This window comes from Phacochoerus africanus, chromosome 7, assembly GCF_016906955.1.
Source record: "Phacochoerus africanus isolate WHEZ1 chromosome 7, ROS_Pafr_v1, whole genome shotgun sequence".
NCBI lineage: Eukaryota > Metazoa > Chordata > Mammalia > Artiodactyla > Suidae > Phacochoerus > Phacochoerus africanus.
The window spans coordinates 108,253-130,626 of NC_062550.1; the positions used below are offsets into that span (position 1 = coordinate 108,253).

General features: G+C 54.2%; 2 protein-coding genes across 9 annotated transcripts in view; one reads left to right on the top strand and one right to left on the bottom strand.

The window, feature by feature from the left end:
- Positions 1–5,165, bottom strand: part of SHANK3 (SH3 and multiple ankyrin repeat domains 3) — a 51,647-nt gene extending 46,482 nt beyond the window's left edge. For 3 of the 4 annotated variants that reach the window (XM_047785837.1, XM_047785839.1, XM_047785840.1), the window contains exons 1-4: positions 5,033–5,165; positions 3,089–3,732; positions 2,558–2,761; positions 1,652–1,723 (exon numbers count right to left, since the gene is read on the bottom strand). In XM_047785837.1, coding sequence (XP_047641793.1) covers positions 1,652–1,723; positions 2,558–2,761; positions 3,089–3,370 — 558 coding nt within the window. In that variant the 5' untranslated portion in view covers positions 3,371–3,732; positions 5,033–5,165. Of the gene's footprint in view, positions 1–1,651; positions 1,724–2,557; positions 2,762–3,088; positions 3,733–4,671; positions 4,743–5,032 lie in introns of those variants that run through there. The other variant, XM_047785838.1, reaches the window with a different exon arrangement.
- Positions 5,166–18,932: 13,767 nt separating this feature from the next.
- ARSA (arylsulfatase A) lies at positions 18,933–22,167 on the top strand. 5 transcript variants are annotated; one of them, XM_047785843.1, is made up of 9 exons: positions 18,933–19,156; positions 19,453–19,705; positions 19,892–20,132; positions 20,212–20,430; positions 20,502–20,671; positions 20,960–21,084; positions 21,176–21,303; positions 21,519–21,621; positions 21,720–22,167. In XM_047785843.1, exons 2-9 carry the CDS (start codon positions 19,488–19,490, stop codon positions 22,037–22,039), a joined length of 1,524 nt encoding a protein of 507 aa, XP_047641799.1. In that variant the 5' UTR covers positions 18,933–19,156; positions 19,453–19,487; the 3' UTR covers positions 22,040–22,167. The 5 variants fall into 5 exon arrangements, with proteins under 5 accessions (XP_047641799.1, XP_047641801.1, XP_047641800.1 ...); XM_047785845.1 differs by having other exon boundaries at positions 18,991–19,156; positions 19,468–19,705; XM_047785844.1 differs by having other exon boundaries at positions 18,991–19,152.
- Positions 22,168–22,374: the final 207 nt, after the last annotated feature.

A 22,374-nucleotide genomic window follows, 5' to 3' on the forward strand; every position in this document is an offset into this window, starting at 1 on the left:
CAAAGGTCCCAAGCCCCCTAGAAACAAAGTGCGTCAGAAACAAGAAAGCGTGCCATGGAGACTGTTCCAGCTCCCTCAGGTCGGGATGATGAAACAGGAGGAAGGGAGCTCACAGCCGAGACAGAAGACCTTGGCTGTACCCAGGAGGCGCACGGTGACGGTGGGGACCAGCTGGAGCCCAGGTGGGCAGAAACACAGCACTGAAGTTAAGAGTTGAAACTCGGAGTTCCCATCGTGGCGCAGTGGTTAACGAATCCGACTAGGAACCATGAGGTTGCGGGTTCGGTCCCTGCCCTTGCTCAGTGAGTTAACGATCCGGCGTTGCCGTGAGCTGTGGTGTAGGCCACAGACGCGGCTCGGATCCCGCGTGGCTGTGGCTCTGGCGTAGGCCGGTGGCTACGGCTCCGATTCGACCCCTAGCCTGGGAACCTCCATATGCCGCGGGAGCAGCCCAAGAAATAGCAAAAAGACCAAAAAAAAAAGAGTTGAAACTCATCCTAAAAGCAAGTGGGACTCACTGAAGGGCAAGAGTCACTGGTGTCCTGTGGACCACTGGAGACGACTTCGGAAGAGTGGTGACTACAGGAGGAGCCCAGGATGACAGGGTCACGCCAGGGCCAGTAAAGGAGGCTCTGCCCAGCCAGAGTCATAGCTACTGACCACCACATGCCCCAGGGCAGCAGAGAAGTCTGGCGTGGAGGCTGCGAACTCACAGCAGGGTCACTGGGGTCACTGGGTGAGTGCTCAGATCCCTTTCTTAGGCTCCAGAGATTGTCAGTGAAGTTTCCAGCAAACGCATGTCCGCTGGCCCTTGGGAGCTTCAGGTGGGAGTTTAGAGTCTGCCTGTGGGAAGGGCCATGGCACCTGCCGTACCCCTCCTGAGGGGCAGGGAGATACCCCTCAAAGAGTATTTGGGGTCAAGCCCTCCTAGCAACGGTGCCCAGAAGTAAAGACCCCACAGGTATGTCTGGATACGGGACCCCAGAGTCAGAGAGATCATCTGGCTCTAACCCCACTACCACTGGATGCAGAGCTGTGAACGAGTCACCTAACTTCCCAGGAATTCACCATCTTCATCTGTGAAATGGACCAATAATAGTCCCTCCCCGGAGAAAACGAACGAGATGCCTAATTACAAGTGCTCACCACTGGATGACCACTGAGCGCTGGCCTCTGTTTTCCCCACCCCTGCTCAGCTCCCCTCAACAACCACGCCAGCTGCTTGCCCACTTCTCCCCCACCAGGTGCTCACCAAGACACTGTACCCCACCGCACTCCAGCACTCGGCCAGGGTCCCACCAGAGGGGCCAGCAAGATCTGACCGGAAACCATCCCCAGACCTACCACCCCAAAGACACAGAGCTCCCAGTCTGCACCCAGCCCTCTTGCTGCCCCCCGCGCCCACTCTGGGCCTCTGATGACAGGAGAAAGCAGGCTGAGCCAAAGCTGGAGGGATGGACCCGTCAGCCCCAACCAAGCTGGGGTGGGGGTTCTGGGAGCAGGGAAGGGACCCAAGAAGGGAATTCTGAAAGGATGATTTTGACGTCACAAAACCCAGTTAAGGCTGGGGTGGGGGAACACGGGCCATGGCGGGAGGCTGGGGGGAGATGAGAAGGTAAGCTGAGTCCCTTCCCTACGGCTGCCCCCTTACCTTTGTGTGAAGCTTTGCAAACTGCTTATCATCAATGAGGTTCTGGGCATAAACTCTCCTCTTGTATCGAAACTGCTCAGGTAAAAACAAGGTGGAGAAAAGCGCCCACCTGGGCTGAGTGAGTGAAAGCACGCACGGAACCCAGGCCTGCCCACTGGTGTGCAGTTAAGACCCCACACTGCTCACCCTCTCCCGCAACAGAGCCCCTGCCTGCCAGCCACACAAACCCATACACACTGCCACGGACGCCACGGACACGCAGGTCAGCTGTGCTGCATGCCCAGCTCTGCCTCGGCCTCATCCCCGAGAGTCCCTGGAAACCTCGGTCCTCTTCCAAGGCCAGGTTCCAGGCTTACCTTCCTAGACTCCGCCTGTCTGGGTAAATCTGTCCCTACTCGCCTGTGCCACCACGGAGGCCAAGCCAGCTTTGAGCTCAGTCACCGTGGTGCTGGTTCGTCCCAGGGCTCTTTGGGCTTGACACCTCCCAAACTCTGGGTCTGGGGCCCCTGCTCGCAGGGCAGTGAACAACCTTTACATCATGAATTGGGGAGCAAATGAGGACGACTGAGGTTGCCTTTCAGGCAACTTCACGCGGGGCGGGGAGGGGGCGGACAAGGGCGATACGGATGTGCACACAGACGACCGCTGGCTTACTCCACACAGCGCTCCGGGCACTCACGCCTGCTCACACCCGACCGCACGCGCCGCTGGCCGCGCGCACCGCACGCGGCTCACACCTCGCACACGACACACCGCACCGGGCGCTCGGCACCCCCCGCCCCGCTCGCACACTAACTCCCCTGCCCCCACCCTCCGCGCCCCTCGCTGCCGCGCCCTCCACCGCTCCGGTCCCCGGGCTCGGCGGGGCGTCCCGCGCGCTCTCCGCCGCCCCCGGCCGCCGCTCACCTCCAGGTAGGGCAGGGGCGTGTCCAGGTTGGGCGGGTATTCCTGCAGGAGCCGCTCCTCGTCCAGGAACTTGCCGGCGCGGCCCCGGGAGGGCGGCTGAAAGAGCCCGTAGTTGAGCGCGTCCTGGAGGCTGTGGTTGAGGGCGCAGAGCACGCGCTGCTTGGCGGCCCACACCGGCGCGGCCGGGTCCAGGCGCAGGCACTTCTGCGGCGGAGCGGACTCGTGAGCAGGGGCCGGTCCCCCCGCCCCGCGCGGAGCTCCGAATCCCCCGGCCCCGCCCGAGTCTCGGGCCCGGCGGCGGGGCCCGCGGCCCCTGCGCCTCCGAGTCCAGCCGGCGAGGCCTCGCCCCAAGGGCGGTGCTTTCCCGGCCCCGCCCCCGCCCGGGGGGAGGGGGAGGGTCCCAGCGGAGGCGGCGGGGGAGGGGTGAGTAGCCGCAGGCCTGGGGTCTCCCGCGCCGGGCTCCCAGCGCGCGGGTGGGGGGCTGGCAGAGGAGGGCAGGGGTGCTGCCGGGACCCGGGCGGCAAAGCTCACCGTCTGCTGCAGGTCCGGGATGCCGACGCGCACAACCACGGCGCTGGCCCCGGGGCCATCCATCCCCGCGCCCGGGCTGGGGCCGCTCGCGGCCGCGAGCTGGGCGCACTGGGGCTCCTCGCGGCGACCCGGCCCCCCCTGACCCCCCGCCGGAGCCCCGTCGGCCGCGCTGTGCGGGAGGGGGCCGGGGGGGGCCGGGGCCGGGGCCGGCGCGGGGGACAGCGGCGCCGAGGGCTCCGCAGGGGCGACAGCGGCGGCGGTGGCGGCGCGGCTCAGCTGCATCGGCCCCGGCTCCGCTCGGCGCCTGCCTTCCCCGGGGGCGGGGGCGGCGGGGGGAGGGGGCCTGAGCCGGGAGGGAAGCGGGGGTGGCAAGGGGGCTGCGCCGGAGGCGAGGGCCGGGAGGGCTCAGGGCCAGCCGAGGGTGAGGGGGACTGTGCGGGGTCGCGGGTTGAGGAGTGGGGTTCGTGCGAGGGGCTAGGGCCGCGCAGCAGGGCGGGGGCCCTAGGGGCTGCGCTGGGGGTGTGGGGAGTCCTAGGCCTCAGTGTGGGGGGGAGTGGCCGAGCAGCAAGGGCCGCGCCGCCCTTCGGCTGCGGAAGAGCATCCGTGGACCACTGGGGAAGATGCGGCGAGGAGGGGTCCTGGAGCTGGGGTGGGGGCCGCGTTGGGCACAGGGACCAGAGGTAGAGCAGGAAGGGGAGAGAAAAACAGCAGAATTAATTTCCGGGGGTGGCAGCTTCTCCCCACTCTACCGACATCCCCTCCCCACCCCACTCAAGGCCCCAGAGAGATGACAGGGACCAACCCTGCCCCAGTCCTGGGGCCAGGAAGTTGGGGAGCTCGGAGCCTGGGAGGGGCCAGGAGGTCTCCCACAGCCAGAACCAATTAACCCTCCGACTTAACCCTTAGGACAATGGCCGAACAGTGTTCAGCGCGGCTCCCCCACCGTAACCGAGTTTGGGGAGTTCGCTCCGGACTCTGAGGCTGGCCTCTCCTCCTCCCCCCTCCTCAGGTCCCAGGTCCGCCTAGATCCAAAGCCTGTCACCCCCTCCAGTCACCTTAGCGACGACAGGATGGGGGCGCAACCTACAAGGAAGGGCTTAGGGGAGGGGGCGCTACTAGTCTCCACCTGTGACGGGGAAGTGAATTTTAGTTTTACGCGTTGTCGTGGCAACGCGGGAGGGGGTGATGAGTGGGCGGAAAAGAGGGGAGCGCGCAGTAAAGAAACTAGCTCTGGCACCACCGCCCCATTGGAGCATGCCATCCTCTCCCCCCCCCCACCCCACCCCCCGCCGCCACCCCAAAGCACATCAGCCTCACAGAACTACCCCCAGAGCTGGGAAACCCTGTGCCCCCAAGGTGCGCGAAAGCAAAGAACAGTCCCTAAACGTTGAAATATCCCTGATTTTCCGAGAAATAGCTTCTGACTCCCACAGAACTCCCCCAGTATGCCTGACTCCTCGCCGAAGAACAGGCCCTGACCCCCACAGCCGCTCACCCTCTCACATGACACACAGTAACCTTCACAGAACAACCCAGCCTGCGGACCCCTGGACCCTGGTAGAAAACAGCCCAGCCGCACCTACCTCGTCCAAGAGCAGCCCTGGATCCCCTGAGCCTCCCAGAAATAAACTTGAATGAGCCCCCCCTCCCCACACACACACACTGAAAACCACCCTACTCCTCCCGGTAAGGAAGGAAGCACCCTGACCAGTATGGAACAGTGCCTGACACCTCTCCAAGAACAGCCCCCACCCCGCAGAACCGCCTTGACTACCACAAACCCCCAATATCCACCCCTCTGCCCCCAGAACAGCCTCTGATCACCCCAGAGCAAGGAGGAGGAGAGGGGTAGGACCAGTCCAGACCCCTGAGGGAACCCAGGCTCTCTCCTCCACATCCACCACCCCTTCAGGAAGCATCTCTGCCTCCCAGGACTCCACTGACCCTGCAGAGCCGAATCTCCAGCGCTGTCTGTGATCTGGTCCCGCTTTCTCCCCAAGCCTGGGCGGACCCTCCCTGCCTAGAAGTGTGGCCCCAGGATGTCCAGGCTCTTCCTAAGGCCACTGGTGTGGCCTGAGTGGGGGAGCTGAGGGTCCCCAGGGGCTGGAGCAGGATGGGAGGGGTAGGGGAAGGGGGGGGAGCAGGAAGGGGCCATCGGAAGCCCACTTATCTGCAGGAAACACCTTGGGAAGCATGTGGCCCAGCCCTGGAGAGAGGAAACCAGTGCTTCCCAGCCCCCATCCTGTCTCCACCATCTTCCTGCCCCTGTTCTCCCCTCCCTGAGTCACCCAGGGCTTCCCCTCCCCGCCCTGCCTCATCCCTCCCACTGGCGGCTGCAAGGCCGTGGACCAGCTCAACAGAGTCCTCCATTAGCAAAAGGACCAAAAAAGGAGGCTGCACCTCTCACCACATCAGACTCAGAGCAGCCCCAGGCCCCCGAGTTCTCCCTGCAAACCTGCCTTTGGCCTGGATGGCCAGGTGCCCACCTGTCCACCCACCCTGGACCTCAGGAGGGCCCCTTCAGCCTTCCCAGGCCTCCCACCACCCCCCTGTCTTTGGTGAGTCCAGCACTGTGACTGCCAAGCTTTCGGGAATTCACATCTTTGCTGATCAGCAACCAACACACCCCTGGTCTCCGGCTCAGCTGAGCCTCCACTGCCCGTGCTGGTTCCACAGAGTGCCTGGCACAAAGCATGGGTTCATCACGAACACATTCCAAGCCTGCACCACTCCCTTGAACACACCACCACCCTGGCAAAGGGCAAAAATTCCAATACCCAGAAGCATCTTACCCGCACGAGGGCCCCCTGTCCCTGCAACATGGGTTTACCGTGGAGAAGCCCAGGGACATACTTTTGGTGAGATTAAAAGATCCCCTGCTCCTCACCACCTCCCAGCCTAGCCCCGCCGCTCTGCTCCCCTGTCTCTGTCCTTGAAGGTGAGGCTCCTCCGAACCCCACGGCCTTTCTGTGTCCCCACTGCTTCCAACAGGGCTAAGATTCCAGAAAGACCCACAGTTCTCTCATCCCCGGTTCTCCCCACCGCAGACCTTCAGACCCATGATGTCTGTGGGAGTTCATGTGGGCAAAGCATCCAGAACCATGCCTGGCACAGGGTCAAACCTGACTGTGGATGGACCCCACGGCTGCCCCCAGGCCCATCAGCTACAGAAAAGGCCATCTGACATCCCTGGTGCCCACGCCCTCGAGGTCTGCGGCACCAAGAGCATGGGCACCCTGCCCACGCATCCTGGCCCTTCTTCTGGCTCTTTCTGGTGAGGATGTCTGTGTCCCCCTCGCACGCCAGCCTTGCCTCTCCTGGGGCCCACTCCTCACCCAGATCCCAACCCTTCCCTCCCTCTCATACTTTAGTCTACGTGGCCTGGCCCCACAGTCCCTCTCTTGCTGAAAACCCCACAGGCTTGCTTTCTCGCGTGTCCAACTGCACTCTCCCTGAACTCTCACCCCCTTGGGTTCCATGGGGACAGAGTGGGTGTCCTGCTGTCAGGCCCTCCCCTGGCTGCCCCTGGTTTTCTTTCCCAGTAAATGCTCTTCCCCAAGCGGACCCACCTTCCCCATGCTCCCCTCCCCACTCCGATCTTTCTTCCACAGCACCCTATTGTCTACACAGCCTGTAATTCACTTACTGTGGCTTATTGTTTAGGCTCCCCCCACACCCCGCCCCCGCCGGAATGAAGGCTCCTGTGAAGAGGGAGCTTCTCGCATGTCTGGTTCACAGACGTGCCCTAGTGTGGTGGTGCCTGGCAGTGGATGCTCAGCAGGTATTTGCTGCCCTTCCTCTGCAAGGTAGTCACGCCCCAGCGTCCCTCCTCAGACCAGGCCCTCTGCAAACTCCAGAGCAGCGCGCGGGGCAGAGTGCTGGATGTCCAGGTGGCTGTCTGGACCTGGTGTAAATTTTGTGGGTAGTTTTTTTTTCCTTTTTTAAAATGATTTTTAGTTTTTCCATTATAGTTGGTTTACAGTGTTCTTTGTGGATAGTTTTTAATTGCTTCTGGCTATTTAACGTCAATCACATATTTAGATTTTATTCATCCCGAGTCCGAACTGTTAAGTTCTATATTTCTCATAATACAAATCTGTTTCTAAAGAATCCATTTTTCATTTGGTTAATCATCTCTATTTCTGTTTTTGTTTTCTTCTGTTTATTTCTTTTACTGTTCCAATTATTGTTAAGATTCTTTTTCAAATTTCATTAGCTAGGTGCTTAACTCAATTTTTAGTCTTTCTCTTTTTTGATAATGAGCATTTAAGGTTGCACATTTCCAAGTGCCACTTTAGTTGTGCTCATTAAGTCCTAATAAGTACTATTTTTAATTTCATCTTGTTGATTTTCTAATATCAGTTATATTGTTTGCTTCAGGAACTGCTGAAAAGTATACTTTTTTTTTTTTTTTTTGGTTTTTAGGGTTGCACCTGCGGCATATAGAGGTTCCCAGGCTAGGAGTCCGATCAGAGCTGCAGCTGTCGCCCTATGTCACAGCCACAGCCATGCCATATCTGAGCCACGTCTGTGACCTAAGCCACAGCTTGCGGCAGTGCAGGATCCTTAACCCACTGAACAAGGCCAGGGATCGAACCCGTATCCTCATGGATACTGGTCAGATTCTTAAGCAGCTGAGCTACAACAGGAATTCCAAAAGTATGCTTATTTAAATTTTCAGGAGTTCCCGTCATTGCTCAGTGGTTGATGAATCCGACTAGGAACCATGAGGTTTCGGGTTCGATCCCTGGCCTTGCTCAGTGGGTTAAGGATCCGGCGTTGCTGTGGGCTGTGGTGTAGGTCGCAGACATGGCTCTGATCTTACACTGCTGTGGCTGTGGTGTAGGCTGGCAGCTGTAACTCCAATTAGACCCCTAGCCTGGGAACCTCCATATGCTGCGGGTACAGCCCTAAAAAGACAAAAAAAAAAAAAAAAAAAAAGACCAAAATAAATAAGTAAATAAATTTTCAAAGGGATACTAGCTTTTTTGGGGAGAGGACTAACCCTTAGCTACCGATTTCTTATTTTATTGCATTATAGTCAGAGAAGGTGAGCAGCATGATTTCGATTTTTGAGATTCTGTGAGAACTTTCTTCGTAGCCAATTCAACAGGAATTGTTGGATGTTGTATAGATTATTCACGTATATTATTCGTAACATGAATTATCTCCATTATATCAAACTTGTGAATTGTATTATTCAAATCTTCTATGCCCTTTCTAACGTTCCATTTGCTCGATTAAAAGTGACTAAGGTGGGAGTTCCTGTCATGGCGCAGTGGTTAACGAATCTGACTAGGAACCATGGGGTTGTGGGTTCCATCCCTGGCCTCGCTCAGTGGGTTAAGGATCCAGCGTTGCTGAGAGCTGTGGTGTAGGTCGCAGACACAGCTCAGATCTGGTGTTGCTGTGGCTGCAGTGTAGGCCGGTGGCTACGGCTCTGATTGGACCCCTAGCCTGGGAGCCTCCATATGCCGTGGGTGCAGCCCTAAAAAGACAAAAATAAAAAATAAAAAAAATGAAAGTTACTAAGAGAAGTGGGATGAAATCCCGCATTAGCAGTCTCTCCATGAAATTTTGCCAACTTAGGATTTAGATGTCTTTTCAGACTTTATTTTTAATGCTAACAGGTTTAGAATTCCTGGTAAATTATTCCTTTTTATCATTACATTGTGCCCGTCGTCATCCCTAATGGTGCTTTTTGCCTCAATTTTATTTTTTCAGTGATTAACACAGCCACAGCAGTTTTTTTGTGAGTATTGACCTCATCTATCTTTTCCCTCCTTTTTCTTTTATCCTTTCTATGCCTTATATTCTTAGATATGCTTCTGGTAAGCAGTGTGTGTCACCAGATGTTTATAAAAACCAATCTTACAGTCCTTAACCTTTAATGGTGTTTCATTGTGATTATTGATATGTTTTCATTGATTTTTACCACCTCATCTGTGTTGCTGATTGGTTTGGTTTTTCTCTGGTGCTTTTTTTTCCCTTTGGGCCTCTGTTTGATCACATCTTCATTCCTCTTTCCCTCAACCCCCATTACTTTGGAAGTTAAACATTCTCTATCATTTTCATACATATGCTTACATTTTCAACATGCATGAGTAACAAAGTCCAAAGCTAATTAACAGCGCTGCCTTCCTTCCCTGCACTAGTAAGAATTCAAGATGCTTAAGCTGCAGGTCGCTTGTTGAGGCTCCTCGTGGAATCACGTGTCAACCCAGCTGTTCATTCACTTTCCTTCTGTCTTGAATTTTCTTTTCTGAGAGTAGTGACAAATTCTTTCAGTCTTTTTCTTTAAAATATCTTATTTCTTTTCTTTCTTTTTTTTTTTTTTTTTTTTGCTTTTTAGGGCCACACCCATGACATATGGAAGTTCCCAGGCTAGGGGTTGGATCGGAGCTACAGCTGCTGGCCTACACCACAGCTACAGCAATGCCGGATCAGAGCCACGACTGCAACTACACCACAGCTCATGGCGATGCCACATCCTTAACCCACTGATTGAGGCCAGGGATCAAACCCACAACCTCATGGTTCCTAATCAGATTTGCTTCCACTGAGCCACGACAGGAACGCCATCCTAAGAGTATAATACTGTAGTGTTAAAAAGAACAATGTGTATTTTAAAATAACAAATCCAGTCGTTCCCATTGTGGCTCAGTAGAAACAAACCCGGCTAGTATCCATGAGGATGCAGGTACGATCCCTTGCCTCTCTCAGTGCGTTAATGATCCGGCGTTGCCATGAGCTAAGGCATAGGTCGAAGACAAGTTTCGGATCCAGCATTGCTATGGATATGGCGTCGGCCGTCAGCTGTAGCTCTCATTGGACCTGCAGCCTGGGAACTTCCATATACCACACTTGCAGCCCTAAAAACCAAAATAATAATACTACTACTAATAAAAAATCCATCCTAGTGTTAGAAGACAAGACACATTCACACATGTGAATGGAATCTCAGAAGACATGATGCAGATTGGATCAGAAAATGGAAAAGCCAACAAAAACTGAAGAGTTGGCCACACAGCCTGAGTCTCATGAAGACTTCTGGGGAAGGGGGCCAGCTGGGCACAGTGGGGCCCTGCGGGAGTGGGGTGGGGTCAGCTGACTTCAACTGCAGGGCGCAGAGCTGCTCCCTAAGCATGGGGTGGGGGGTGGGGGGACTGGAGAGACCCCCTGAGCCAAAGAAGAAGTGGGACTACCACTGCAGGGAGGGGCTTAGTTTTTTGTTTTATTTTGTTCAGGTAATTCCTAGCCCCTCCTTCTGAGCTTTGTCAATAACAGGAGCTCCTCGGACCCCCTGGACTGCCAGAGTCCCCTTGCACCCGTACTACTCTGCCCATCGTCCTGAAAGGATGGATGCCAACTTGGTCCATTCTTTTGGTTCTGAGTAGTGTTCCATTTCATGAAACTATGATGTTTTGCTTATCAATTCTTCTGTTGATATGCATGTTTGGTTGTTTCTAGTTGGGGACAATTATGAATAAAACCGCTGTGAATATTTTTGCTAACTTTTGCATTCTATTTTTTTTCTTTCTTTTTTTTTTTTTGTCTTTTTGCCATTTCTTGGGCCGCTCCCTTGGCATATGGAGGTTCCCAGGCTAGGGGTCCAATTGGAGCTGTAGCTGCCAGCCTACGCCAGAGCCACGGCAACGTGGGATCCGAGTCGCATCTTCAACCTACACCACAGCTCATGGCAACAGCAACGCCAGATCCTTAGAGGCCAGGGATCGAACTCTCAACCTCATGGTTCCTAGTCGGATTCATTAACCACTGAACCACGACGGGAACTCTTTTTTTAGCCATTTTAATGGATGTATAGTGGTATCTCCTTGTGTGTTTGTTTTTTGTTTGTTTGGTTTTGGGTTTTTTCGTCTTTTTAGGGCCAAACCCCGCGGCATGTGGAGGTTCCCTGGCTAGGGGTCCCTTCGGAGCGGTTGCTGCCGGCCTACACCAGAGCCACAGCAACGCCAGATCCTCAACCCACTGAGCAAGGCCAGGAATCAAACCTGCAACTTCATGGTTCCTAGCCGGATTCCTTTACGCTGCGCCACGATGGGAACTCCTCCTTGTGTGTTTAAATATGCATTTCTCTACTGACTAATGATACTGAGCCTCTTTTCATATGCTTATCAGCCATTCACATGTCTTTTGTGAGGTGTCTGTTGCCTTTTTTTTTTTTTAATCAGTAGTTTCCTAATGGAAATCTAGGGCTCTGTATATTCCAGGAACAAATTTTTTAAAGCTATCTGCATTGCAAAAATTCTCTAATTTTGTAGCTTGCTTTTCACTTTTGTAGTAGTTTCTTTCAAAGAGCAAAAGGTTTTCATTATTATAGAGTCAGTTTATCTTTTTTCTTTTATCAGTTTATCATTTACATCCTGTGTCCTATCTAAGAAGTCTCTGCCTTTTACAAGATCATATAAGCATTCTCCCGTGTTTCCAATAAGGCTATGGGAACTTTCCTTCCTTTTCCTTTGATCTGTATTTATATACTGTCTCTAATACCGCACTGTCTTAATTTCTGTACCCCTATATTAAGTCTTGAAATCAGAAAGTATAAGTCCTATAAAGTTTCTTTTTCTTTTTCTTTTCTTTTTTTTTTGTCTTTTTGCCATTTCTTGGGCCGCTCTTGCGGCATATGGAGGTTCCCAGGCTAGGGGTCTAATCGGAGCTGCAGCTGCCGGCCTAGGCCAGAGCCACAGCAACTCGGGATCCGAGCCGTGTCTGCGACCCACAGCTCACGGCAACGTCGGATCCTTAACCGCCTGAGCAAGGCCAGGGATCGAACCCGCAGCCTCATGATTCCTAGTCGGATTCATTAACCACTGTGCCACGACGGGAACTCCCTACAACGTTTTTCTTTTAAAAATTTTGTGAGCTATTCTAGGTTATTTTCATTTCTGTAGAAGTTTTTTGTGCACGTGGTTTTGTTTGTTTGTTTGTTTGATTGATTGTTTGTTTGTTTTGCCACACCTTTGGCATATGGAAGTTCCCAGGCTAGGGGTAGAATGGGAGCTGTAGCCATTGGCCTACACCACAGCCACAGCAACATGGGATCCAAGCCATGTCTGTAACCTACACCACAACTCACAGTGATGCCAGATCCCTGACCCACTGAGCAAGGCTACGGGGATCAAACTCGCATCCTCAGAGATTCTAGTCGGACTCATTTCCCGCCGAGCCACGAAGGGAACTGCCCTGTAGAAGTTTTAGAATCAGCTTTTCAATTTCTACACAAGTTAGAAACCCACTGGGAGTTCGATTGGAATTGCATTGAGTCTAGAAATGCACTTGGAGAGAAGGGACCTCGTAAGACATTGACTTTTCTAAGGTTTGGACGTGATGTGCCCTCACTTATCTTCCCGTTATCTCAGCAAGACCGAGTGGCTTTCAGTGTTGCATTCTTCCACATTATCGTTAAATTTGCTCCTAAGAATTTTGCTATTTCACATTATTACAAATGAAATGTTTAAATTTCATGTTACAATTGTTGCTAGTATATAAAAACACAATTGACTTTTGCATATAAACTTTGAAGCCTATGACCTTGTTCAAGTCACTTAGTTTTATAGTATTTTTGTGGGTCACTGCGTATTTTCTACACAAATAATCATCAAATAACAAAATATTTCTTTGATTGGAATTTTTATGCCTTGTATTTCTCTTTCTTGCCTTGTTGTAATGGCTGGGACCACAGCACAGAGTCATAGAGCTCTGCCCTATACGCTTCGCTTTGCTCTCAGTCATGCGCAGAAAATGTTTGGTGTTTCACCAGTAAGTATGATGCTGTCTGAAGGTCTTTTGTAGACACTTTTTATCCGATTTAGACAATTACCTTCTAGTCCTTCTCTGTAGAGAGGTTTTCATTGTGAACAGATGCCTGACCCTCTTAAGGAATATTTATTTATTTATTTATTTTTGCTTCTTAGGGCCACACCTGTGGCATATGGAAGTTCCCAGGCTAGGAGTCGAATCAGAGATACAGCTGCCGGCCTACACCACAGCCACAGCCACACAGGATTCGAGCCACATCTTCAACCTGCACCACAGCTCATGGCACTGCCGGATCGTAAACCCACTGAGCCAGGGTGGGGATTGAACCCACATCCTCATAGTCACTAGTCGGATCCATTTCTGCTGCGCCACAACAGGGACTCCCTTAAACATTTAGATACCTTACACGATAGTTGCTTACATCCCATTGGCCAGAACTGGGTCTGGCTGCAATTGAGGCTAGAAAACGTTCTTTCTTATATGAGCACATCACTGCCCCCCGGAAAATCAGGACTCCGCTAATAAGGAAGAAGACATGATGAATATCATAATCAACACCGTGCAAACACGCGTATACAATTCCAGACTGACAGTTATTGACACTTCCCCTTTTTTTTTTCTTTCCTAGGGCCGCTCCCAGGGCATATGGAGATTCCCAGGGTAGGGGTCTAATCAGAGCTGTAGCCACCAGCCTATGCTAGGGCCACAGCAACTCGGGATCCGAGCCACGTCGGGGAACTGCACCACAGCTCATGGTAACGCCGGATCCTTAACCCACCGAGCAAAGGCAGGGAGCGAACCCGCAACCTCATGGTTCCTAGTCGGATTCGTTAACCACTGAGCCACGGTGGGAACTCCAACACTTCACCTTTTAAACTTGCTACTCTACTGTCTTCTGAGTTCTATAGCTGCCATTTTAATAAATGTTGTTATTCTTTCTGTAGGTAATTTGTTCTTTCTGGCTACTTTTAAGACCCTGTTATCTTCAATATTGTTAAATTTCAATATGATGTGCCTAGGTGTTCTATTAGTTTTAGTTATCTTGTCAGGATTTGTTGTGATTCCTGAATCTGAGGAATTGTCTTTCAACAAATCTGAAATTTCTCTGCTATTATCTTTTTTAACACTGTATCTCTTCTGTATCTTCTATTACAACTATGCCAGACCTCATGGATAAATGTTGAAAACATTAGATGAGAAGTAAGCCATTCACCAAAGGACAAACATAAGACTCTAACTCGTGTGCTGTACCTAGAACTGGCAAATTCACAGAGACAGACACAGAATCGAGGTTACCAAGGTCTGGGGGACGGAGAGGCTCGGCAGTTAGTGTTCACGGGTACAGAGTTCTTATTTGGGAGAATGAAAAAAATTTCTGAAGTTATATTTTGTTCCTTTTAAAATATATCAGATTCTTTTTTTTTTCTTTTCTTTTTTCTGATGTCTCCTAGTCATCTCTCGTTCCTTGTTCAGGTTTTCAATTGCACCTTTTATCTCTGTGGCCGTTTTTAACATACTTTCGTGTTTCGTGATTTTTAGATTGTGATCACGGGTTTTGTGAATCCAATCTGTGGGAACCTGGAGAGACTGAATGGCAGTTGGTCTCCTCCAGAGGTGATCTGCATTTGCTCCTGCGAGGCTCCAGTGCTGCCAACCTATAAGCACTTCAACTCAATTCTAAACCCCCCGGGTAGTATATATTTACAACCTACACCCATTTGAAAATAAGTCTGTACTTATGAATTCTGAAGGGATACTTGATTTCTGTCTTGTGGTTAGGCTGTTACAAAATCTCTCATTTCTCTTTCCTGGAAAGCAGACTTTTTTTCCTAATCTTTATAGACTTATGAGTCTTTAAACATCCTGACTTTATTTAGGAATCTACATTCCAAATTCTTACATGGCATGGGCCCACGTCCCTTTCTCTTGCCCTCTACGCGCCATTAAAACCCAAAGCTTTAAGCTCCTGGTATTGAGAATGTCCCCGATATCACACTTGCTTACCCTGGTGCTTTTAGTTTCCACTTATTATATTTTAGTCAGCATTTCCAAGTGTTTTGCAATAGAAGCGTTTTAGATTATATTGTTGGAAATCTGTTTTTCTTATTCAGCCACAGCAGTCAGCACATAGAGGAATTTAATGATTCTTTTCTAGGCAGATATTAAATGAAGGAATAAATGAACAGAAGGACATCCTGCATTTTTAAATGCTATTACACACACACACACAGGAGCATGACGGCAGGACACGAGGAATATAGCAGTGCTCAAATGTGCCCCACCTGGTCAACCATACCCTCTCCTTCAGCAACCTGATCACAGGCTGTCTGCTCACCCCAAGTTCTGACCTCATGCGTGTATCTCCACGTGATCTCTCACACCATGGCCTCCCATTTCCTTGACCTCTCAACTCACTGACTGTAAAACCTAAGTTTTGCGTGTATAGAGTAGAGACCCAGGTATGGCTAGTTTGGGCAGAAAGGAATTTAGCACATGGAATTAGTAGCTACAACGTCATTGGGAGTGCTAAAAGAAGCATCAAGCCTGAGCTCCTAGAAACACACTCTCCCCCAGCAACACCTTAGAACTGGGACCCTGGGGATTTACTCTTTTTGCCGCACTCAGCAAACTGAGGTTTCAGAAAGCTGATACCTCAACTGCTGGCTCCAAGAGACCACACCTCTCGGTCAAGGTCTGTATTTCACAGCCCCTTTTGCATTTAGGTAAGCCATGTCACAGAGTTCTGGAATTGGTTTGGGTAGAAATGATGTGTGCCACTCCTAGACCTAACTCAAATACTTCCTCTTAATTCTGCATGCTCTCTCTGCACCCATCTGTGGCTGGATGTAAACATGTAGGATGACATGAAAACCACATGTCAAAAATGGCAGCACTTCCTTTGGCATGGGTCCCTAATATGGAGCAGAGACCACCCCCAACCCCGCCCCATCCCGGTCCTGACTATGTGGCCAACTGGACTTTCTAGGAGCGAAAAATGAATGTCTGTTGTATTAAGTCACTGAGATTTGGGGGTTTATCCATTCAAGTAGCTGGTACTTCCTCAGCTGATATAGGAGAGGAACTCCAAGAGCCTTCATTGGGCTTCCCACCTTCAGAGTCCTTGTCTAGATCAACAGGTAGTGTTGCATTGGCCAGCTGCTCAATATATCTATTCAAATAATTTTCTTGAAAACCAGGAAAATTAATACAAAATAATTTACGTAACCACTGTGTCCGTCGTGAGATGGACTGTGGCTCAAAACACATCTCCTCTGACTTCCAACACCCCCTCTGATCAGTGGACTCTGGGGGCATCCGAATGTCTGGGTTTTGGCTCATAGCCAGTGCCCAGAAACCCCCGAGGGCATGAGGTGTCCCTTCCCCTAGTGCATGCCCATCCTGGCCAAAGGCCATATCTCCTGCCGAGGGCGGGGAGGGGGGTACAGAGAGAAGATGTGCTACACCCCTGGCTGTTTCCTCCAGGTCTTTCTCTCTGGCAGAAGACTCTGGGTCTCTGAGTGACTCATGTCCAGGAATTGGAAGAGAAGCTGCATAGTGAGTCAAGTCTGGGCCACGTTCCTGAGACCCAGGTTCTTTCTACCACAGCCCCCACCTCCACTACTGCTGCCCTCTGGGTCTGTCACAGAGGGGGCTTCACAGCCGATGAGCCAAAATTCTTTGAGGCCACCCCGTTCTGCTTGACTGTGATGGTGACAACAGTTGTCTGGCCATGTGGCCTCCGCCACCCAGTGTCTTTTCATCCTGTTTCATTTCCACCCCACAAAGTCAGCTCCCCAGAGCCTTTCAAGGCTGTCGCAGCTTCCGGGCCCACTCCAGAGCACACCTTTTCAGGTCTTAGCGAGGGTGTCCTCCAGGCCTCACAGAGGTCAGTTAGAGGACAGCGGAGGAGATGGAGCACAGAACTCTCCTGTCGCTCCCTGTCTTTAGATGCCTTTTCCTCCATTAAGCCAAAGAGCTTCCAGCATCTTGGCTTCCTTCAAGTGGGCTGTCATGATCCCTGATTTTCATTACCAGAGCAAAAACATCCTGGCCCCTCAGATCCAGAAACTATGCTCATTGTCAGTTTTGCCTGATTTAGGATCATTTTCCTCAAATATCCAGGGGACAGGAATGACGGTTGCTGAGGGCAAGGAGGGTGCAGCAGACCCGAGGCGGGTGGTGGAGGCATGCACAGATGGCCTCCGGTGTTCTGGATCCCCCACATCGGCCAGTCGCAGGAGCCACTGCAGAATCCCTTCAAGTGGGCCGAGTGTTCTCCATGAAGCAGCTGGCCCAGCCCACCCACCCCAGGCAGGCCCAGGAAACCAGGAAATGGAGGCCACTCCCTTGTCCTGGGTGCAGAAACACAAGACCCACAGGCTCACTTGCAAGGCCCTTCTCCTGACTGTGGGTGTTAGTTCCAAATTAGTAACATCCAGAGTCACTTCCCGCACCCTGGCAGGCTGCCTCCTGCCGGGGCTCTGTCCCAAGCTGACCCTCCTGTCGGCTCCAGCAGCAAAGCCAAGAAAGACTCACATCTCTGAAAGACTCAGCCGCCTGCTTTGAACAAACATAGCTGGCAGCACATGGCCCTCCCCCACCCAGAGGTCAGGGCTGGGCTGGCTCTGGGGTCCCAAGCACACACACCTGAGCAGCCTCCAGAGACAGCGGGGGGGAAAGTGCCAGCCATTTGCATGACATTACAACGCTGGCAGGCTCTTCCAGAGAATAAGGGCAGGTCCTCTGCTGCCTGGGGTAATTCCCAGCTTGCAGTATAAAGGGAAGAAAGTGCTTTTGGACGATTCCTTTTAAACTCCAGTTCACAGCGCCGACCAGCTGTGATAGTTCCAATTACAGGTTCAAAGATTTCTGGGCCATGGAAAAGCTCTGCCCTGGCCGCCCCATGCACAGACCCAGAAACCACACTGGAATGTGATACTATCTGGATGCAGCTTACAGAGCCCCTTCCACTCCCTACCAAGTCAGCAGCAGCCTGGAGCCCAGCCCTGTCTCCGGGAGTCCCTCCCCTTCAAATTTTGCTCCTCAACACTGCTTCTCATCCTGAGCTTTCCTCTTTCATCAGGAAAATGCCAGCTCCACAGCCAGGGCTGGGCCTCAGTGGACACTCTCTTGGCCCCCACCCAATAACCAGAGGCCTTTCAAGGGCCCTACCCACTCTCTCGCTGGCCCAGGGTCAGTAACCGTGGAATACCCTCCCTGACCAGCGCCCAAAGCCTGCTCTTCCTGAGGTCAGACCTTGTGGGGGAGCATGAGGCCAGAAAGCTGTCTTGGGAGGGTTATGGGGGTGTGACCTTGGGGAGCTGCTGGGAAGAGATGCTCTGGGGGAGTTATTGCATGGATCTTGGGGCATTCAGCTGACCTCCCTCTTACTCTGACACAGTTAAACTGTAGACCAAGAAGGTGAAGGAATTCGTCGAAGCCTGTCTACCGGTGGAGCCAGGACCAAACATCTCCTCTTTCTACGCGTTTTTCTCATTGCTGTAATCTGGAGGCAGACCAGACCCCAGATGCCCCCTCCAATACCCTAACACACAGACACACATGCACACGGAGGGGAAAGTGCTGGAAATAATTCTTTTCTTTTTTTGGCCTCGCCCATGGCGTGTAGAAGTTTCTGGGCCAGGGATTGAACCCGTGCCACAGCTGTGACCCAAGCCGCTGCAGTGACAACACCAGGTCCTTAACACGCTCCGCCACAAGAGAACTCCAAGAATGTTCGATCTTGTATTTCAAGAAATACACCAAAGGTAGTGTGGAAGGAAACGCCAGCAGTCGGCGGACTCCAAGCTTTTCGTTTCGATTTGCTCATTCCGCACTCTGCCGGCTCACGCCCCTTAAGAAACAGTCCACGCGCCGAGCGCGAACACGAGGAGCTCGCCCCCGCGCCGGGCGCCAACAGCCTCGGGGCGCAGAGCGCGGCGGAGCTCGCGCACAACCGTGCTGGCGCCCTCGCCAGCCCCCCGCCGCACCCACCCCGCCCTTCGCTGCCCAGGCGCGATCCGGCTCCGCCCCCTCCGCCCCGCCCCCCGGCCAGCTCCGCCCAGCGCCCCGCCCCACCCCTGGGCGGGCCGCGTCGGGTCACGGGTTAGGGGGCGGGCCGCTGGGCGGGGCTGAGGCGGAAGTGCCGGTGAGGGGCTGTGCCTGTCGCTGTTCCGCCGCACCAGCCTTCCTCCGACCCGAACTGCCCTCGTCCCGCCTCTCGGGCCCCCGCGGGTCAGTGTGCGGGGACTTCTGCCCCTGCCCACGAGCCTGGGCCGGGACCAGTAGGTGAAGAGGGTCAGATCTCCGCCAGAGAATGTGAAAGTGTCCTGGTCCTTGGGAGTCTCCAGAGAGTTGGATCCAAGGCTCCGGGCTCCTGGGTTCTGTTGGGGTCGAGGGTCTCGGTGCCGAGTTCCCTGGGACTTCAGGAAAGGAGTTGTCTCAGTCGGGGGAGGATTCGGGTCTGGGGTCTCAGGGGAGGGTAGTGGCTGAGCCTGGGTTGCTGGGGGAGGTTAGGGTCTAGGTCTGGGTCTGGGGCGTCAGAGCTAGAGCTGGCTGGAACCCTGTGTGCCTTCCCTCTCAAGGGTCTCCTGTTGCAGGCCGGTCTGTGCTGTGGGCCATGGTGGCTCTGTGGGCCCTCACTCTGGCCTTGGCCTCAGGCCTGGCTGCTACCAGCCCACCTAACATCGTGCTGATCTTTGCTGATGACCTGGGCTACGGAGACCTGGGCTCCTACGGGCACCCCAGTTCCACCACCCCCAATCTGGACCAGCTGGCCGCAGGGGGTCTGCGGTTCACCGACTTCTATGTGCCGGTGTCTCTGTGCACACCCTCCCGGTGAGCAAGGAGACTGGGAATGTGCACCCCAGGCGCCCACCCCTGCCCACCGGTTCCTCTGGCTTCACTCTGGATTGCAGCGGGGAGACATTCACCTCCCTCGTCTTCCGCCGCTCTCGCCCCATCTCCTCTGTTCATCTCAGTCAGTTTTGCTCTGTTTCACGGATCCTGTGACTTGTCCTGCAGGGCTGCCCTCCTGACCGGCCGACTCCCAGTTCGGATGGGCCTGTACCCTGGCGTTCTGGAACCCAGCTCCCGAGGGGGCCTGCCCCTGGAGGAGGTGACCCTGGCTGAGGTCCTTGCTGCCCGAGGCTACCTCACAGGGATGGCTGGCAAGTGGCACCTTGGGGTGGGGCCTGAGGGGGCCTTTCTGCCCCCCCACCAGGGCTTCCATCGATTCCTGGGCATCCCATACTCCCATGACCAGGTAGGAACTACCGGCGTCCTTCCCTTGACCCGACAGCCCCACCCTATAGCCCAGACCTCTGAAGGAGCTGCTCCCCCAGGGCCCCTGCCAGAACCTGACCTGCTTCCCACCGTCCACCCCCTGCGACGGCAGCTGTGACCAGGGCCTAGTCCCTGTCCCGCTGTTGGCCAACCTGTCGGTGGAGGCGCAGCCCCCTTGGCTGCCTGGACTTGAGGCCCGCTACGTGGCCTTCGCCCGTGACCTCATGGCTGATGCCCAGCGCCAGGGCCGCCCATTCTTCCTGTACTACGCCTCCCATGTAAGTGCCCCTGCCCCTGCCCTGAGCTGCCTGTGACCCAACCCCACGCTAACTCGAGTCTCTACCCCCAGCACACCCACTACCCCCAGTTCAGTGGGCAGAGCTTTTCGGGGCACTCAGGCCGAGGGCCATTTGGGGACTCCTTGATGGAGCTGGATGCAGCTGTGGGGGCCCTGATGACAGCTGTGGGGGACCTGGGGCTGCTCGGAGAGACACTGGTCATCTTCACTGCAGACAACGGGTACTGTGGCTACGGCACAGGAGGGCGCTGGGGTCTTCCCACCTTGACCGCTGGCCAAGGACATAGTGCGATAAGGGTCTCAGGAGATGCTGGCCACATACAGTGATGTCCACATGCATGTGTGTGGGAGGCCAGGGGCCACAGGTACATAGATGTGCTGGCCTTGGTAGGACAGGGAGGGGACAGACACGTGCTGGCCATTGCTGGGCAAAGTGGATAACTCAGGAGTCTGGGGATGGGGTCACCAGGTGGACCCCTCATCACTGATGACCGCCTTGTATGTCCCAGACCCGAGACGATGCGGATGTCCCATGGCGGCTGCTCCGGCCTCCTGCGATGCGGAAAGGGAACCACTTTTGAGGGAGGTGTCCGAGAGCCTGCCTTGGCTTTCTGGCCAGGCCACATTGCTCCTGGTCAGTCTTCAGGCCTCCTCCTCCTGGACTCTTGGTCCCATCTCCCCACCCCTGATCCGCACATGGAGTGACTCCAGCTGTCTACCCCCAGGTGTGACCCACGAGCTGGCCAGCTCCCTAGACCTACTGCCCACCCTGGCGGCCCTGGCCGGGGCCCCGCTCCCCAATGTCACCCTAGATGGCGTTGACCTCAGCCCCCTGCTGTTGGGTACAGGCAAGGTAGGGCCAGTGACCACAATCCCTGCCCACTTACCCTCCCGGAAATGAGTTTGGGCAGCACTTGAAGTCCCTGGGGCCAGGTGGATGCTCTGTTGCTTAACATCCACTGGTGCCACCCCTGGGGTTCCTTGGTGGGCAGGAAGCCACTGTACATCCAGGGCCCAGCGCAGAGCTCATGGCTCTGGGGATGCGGAGACCCCTGACTTTGCCTGCAGAGTCCCCGGCGGACGCTCTTCTTCTACCCGGCCTACCCAGATGAGGTCCGAGGCGTCTTTGCTGTGCGCAGCGGGAAGTACAAGGCGCATTTCTTCACCCAGGGTAACCTCCTCTGCCCCAGCCACGCCAACCCCTTGGAGCCTCAGAACCCAGCACTCCCCTCCCTCTTGCCCTGTGCACAGACATGTCCCCCTCCCCAGGCTCTATCCACAGCGACACCACTGCGGACCCTGCATGCCACGCCTCTAGTCCTCTGACTGCCCATGAGCCCCCGCTGCTCTTTGACCTGTCTGAGGACCCGGGTGAGAACTACAACCTTCTGGGGGGTGTGGCTGAGGTTGCCCCAGAGGTGCTGCAGGTGCTGAAGCAACTTCAGCTGCTCAAGGCTCAGTTTGATGCTGCCGTGACCTTCAGCCCCAGCCAGATAGCCCAGGGTGAGGACCCTGCCCTGCAGATCTGCTGTCAACCCAGCTGCACCCCGAGGCCATCCTGCTGCCACTGCCCTGAGCTCCAGCCCTGAGAGCACAGGCAGAGGCCAGCCCAGGGCCCTTTGTCCTCCCCCTCTCCCCAGCATGTGATGGTTTATCGCTGTGCTCTGAGTGGATGAAGGTGGCTCGAGAATGCCAATAACACCAGCTGACACCTGTAGGTGTGATCATTCGTGTGATCCTTGTGATAGCCCCGGGATAGGTGCTCTTCTGCTGGTACAAATTAGGGACGAGAGGCATGGAGAGGTCCAGCCAGCCTGCGGTCACTCAGCCAGTGAGAAGTTGGGCTGGCATCTGAACCCAGGCCTCTTGGCTCGGGAAGCTGTCCCCCTCCCCCAGGTGATTGCTTGTGTCAGGCAGACAAGTG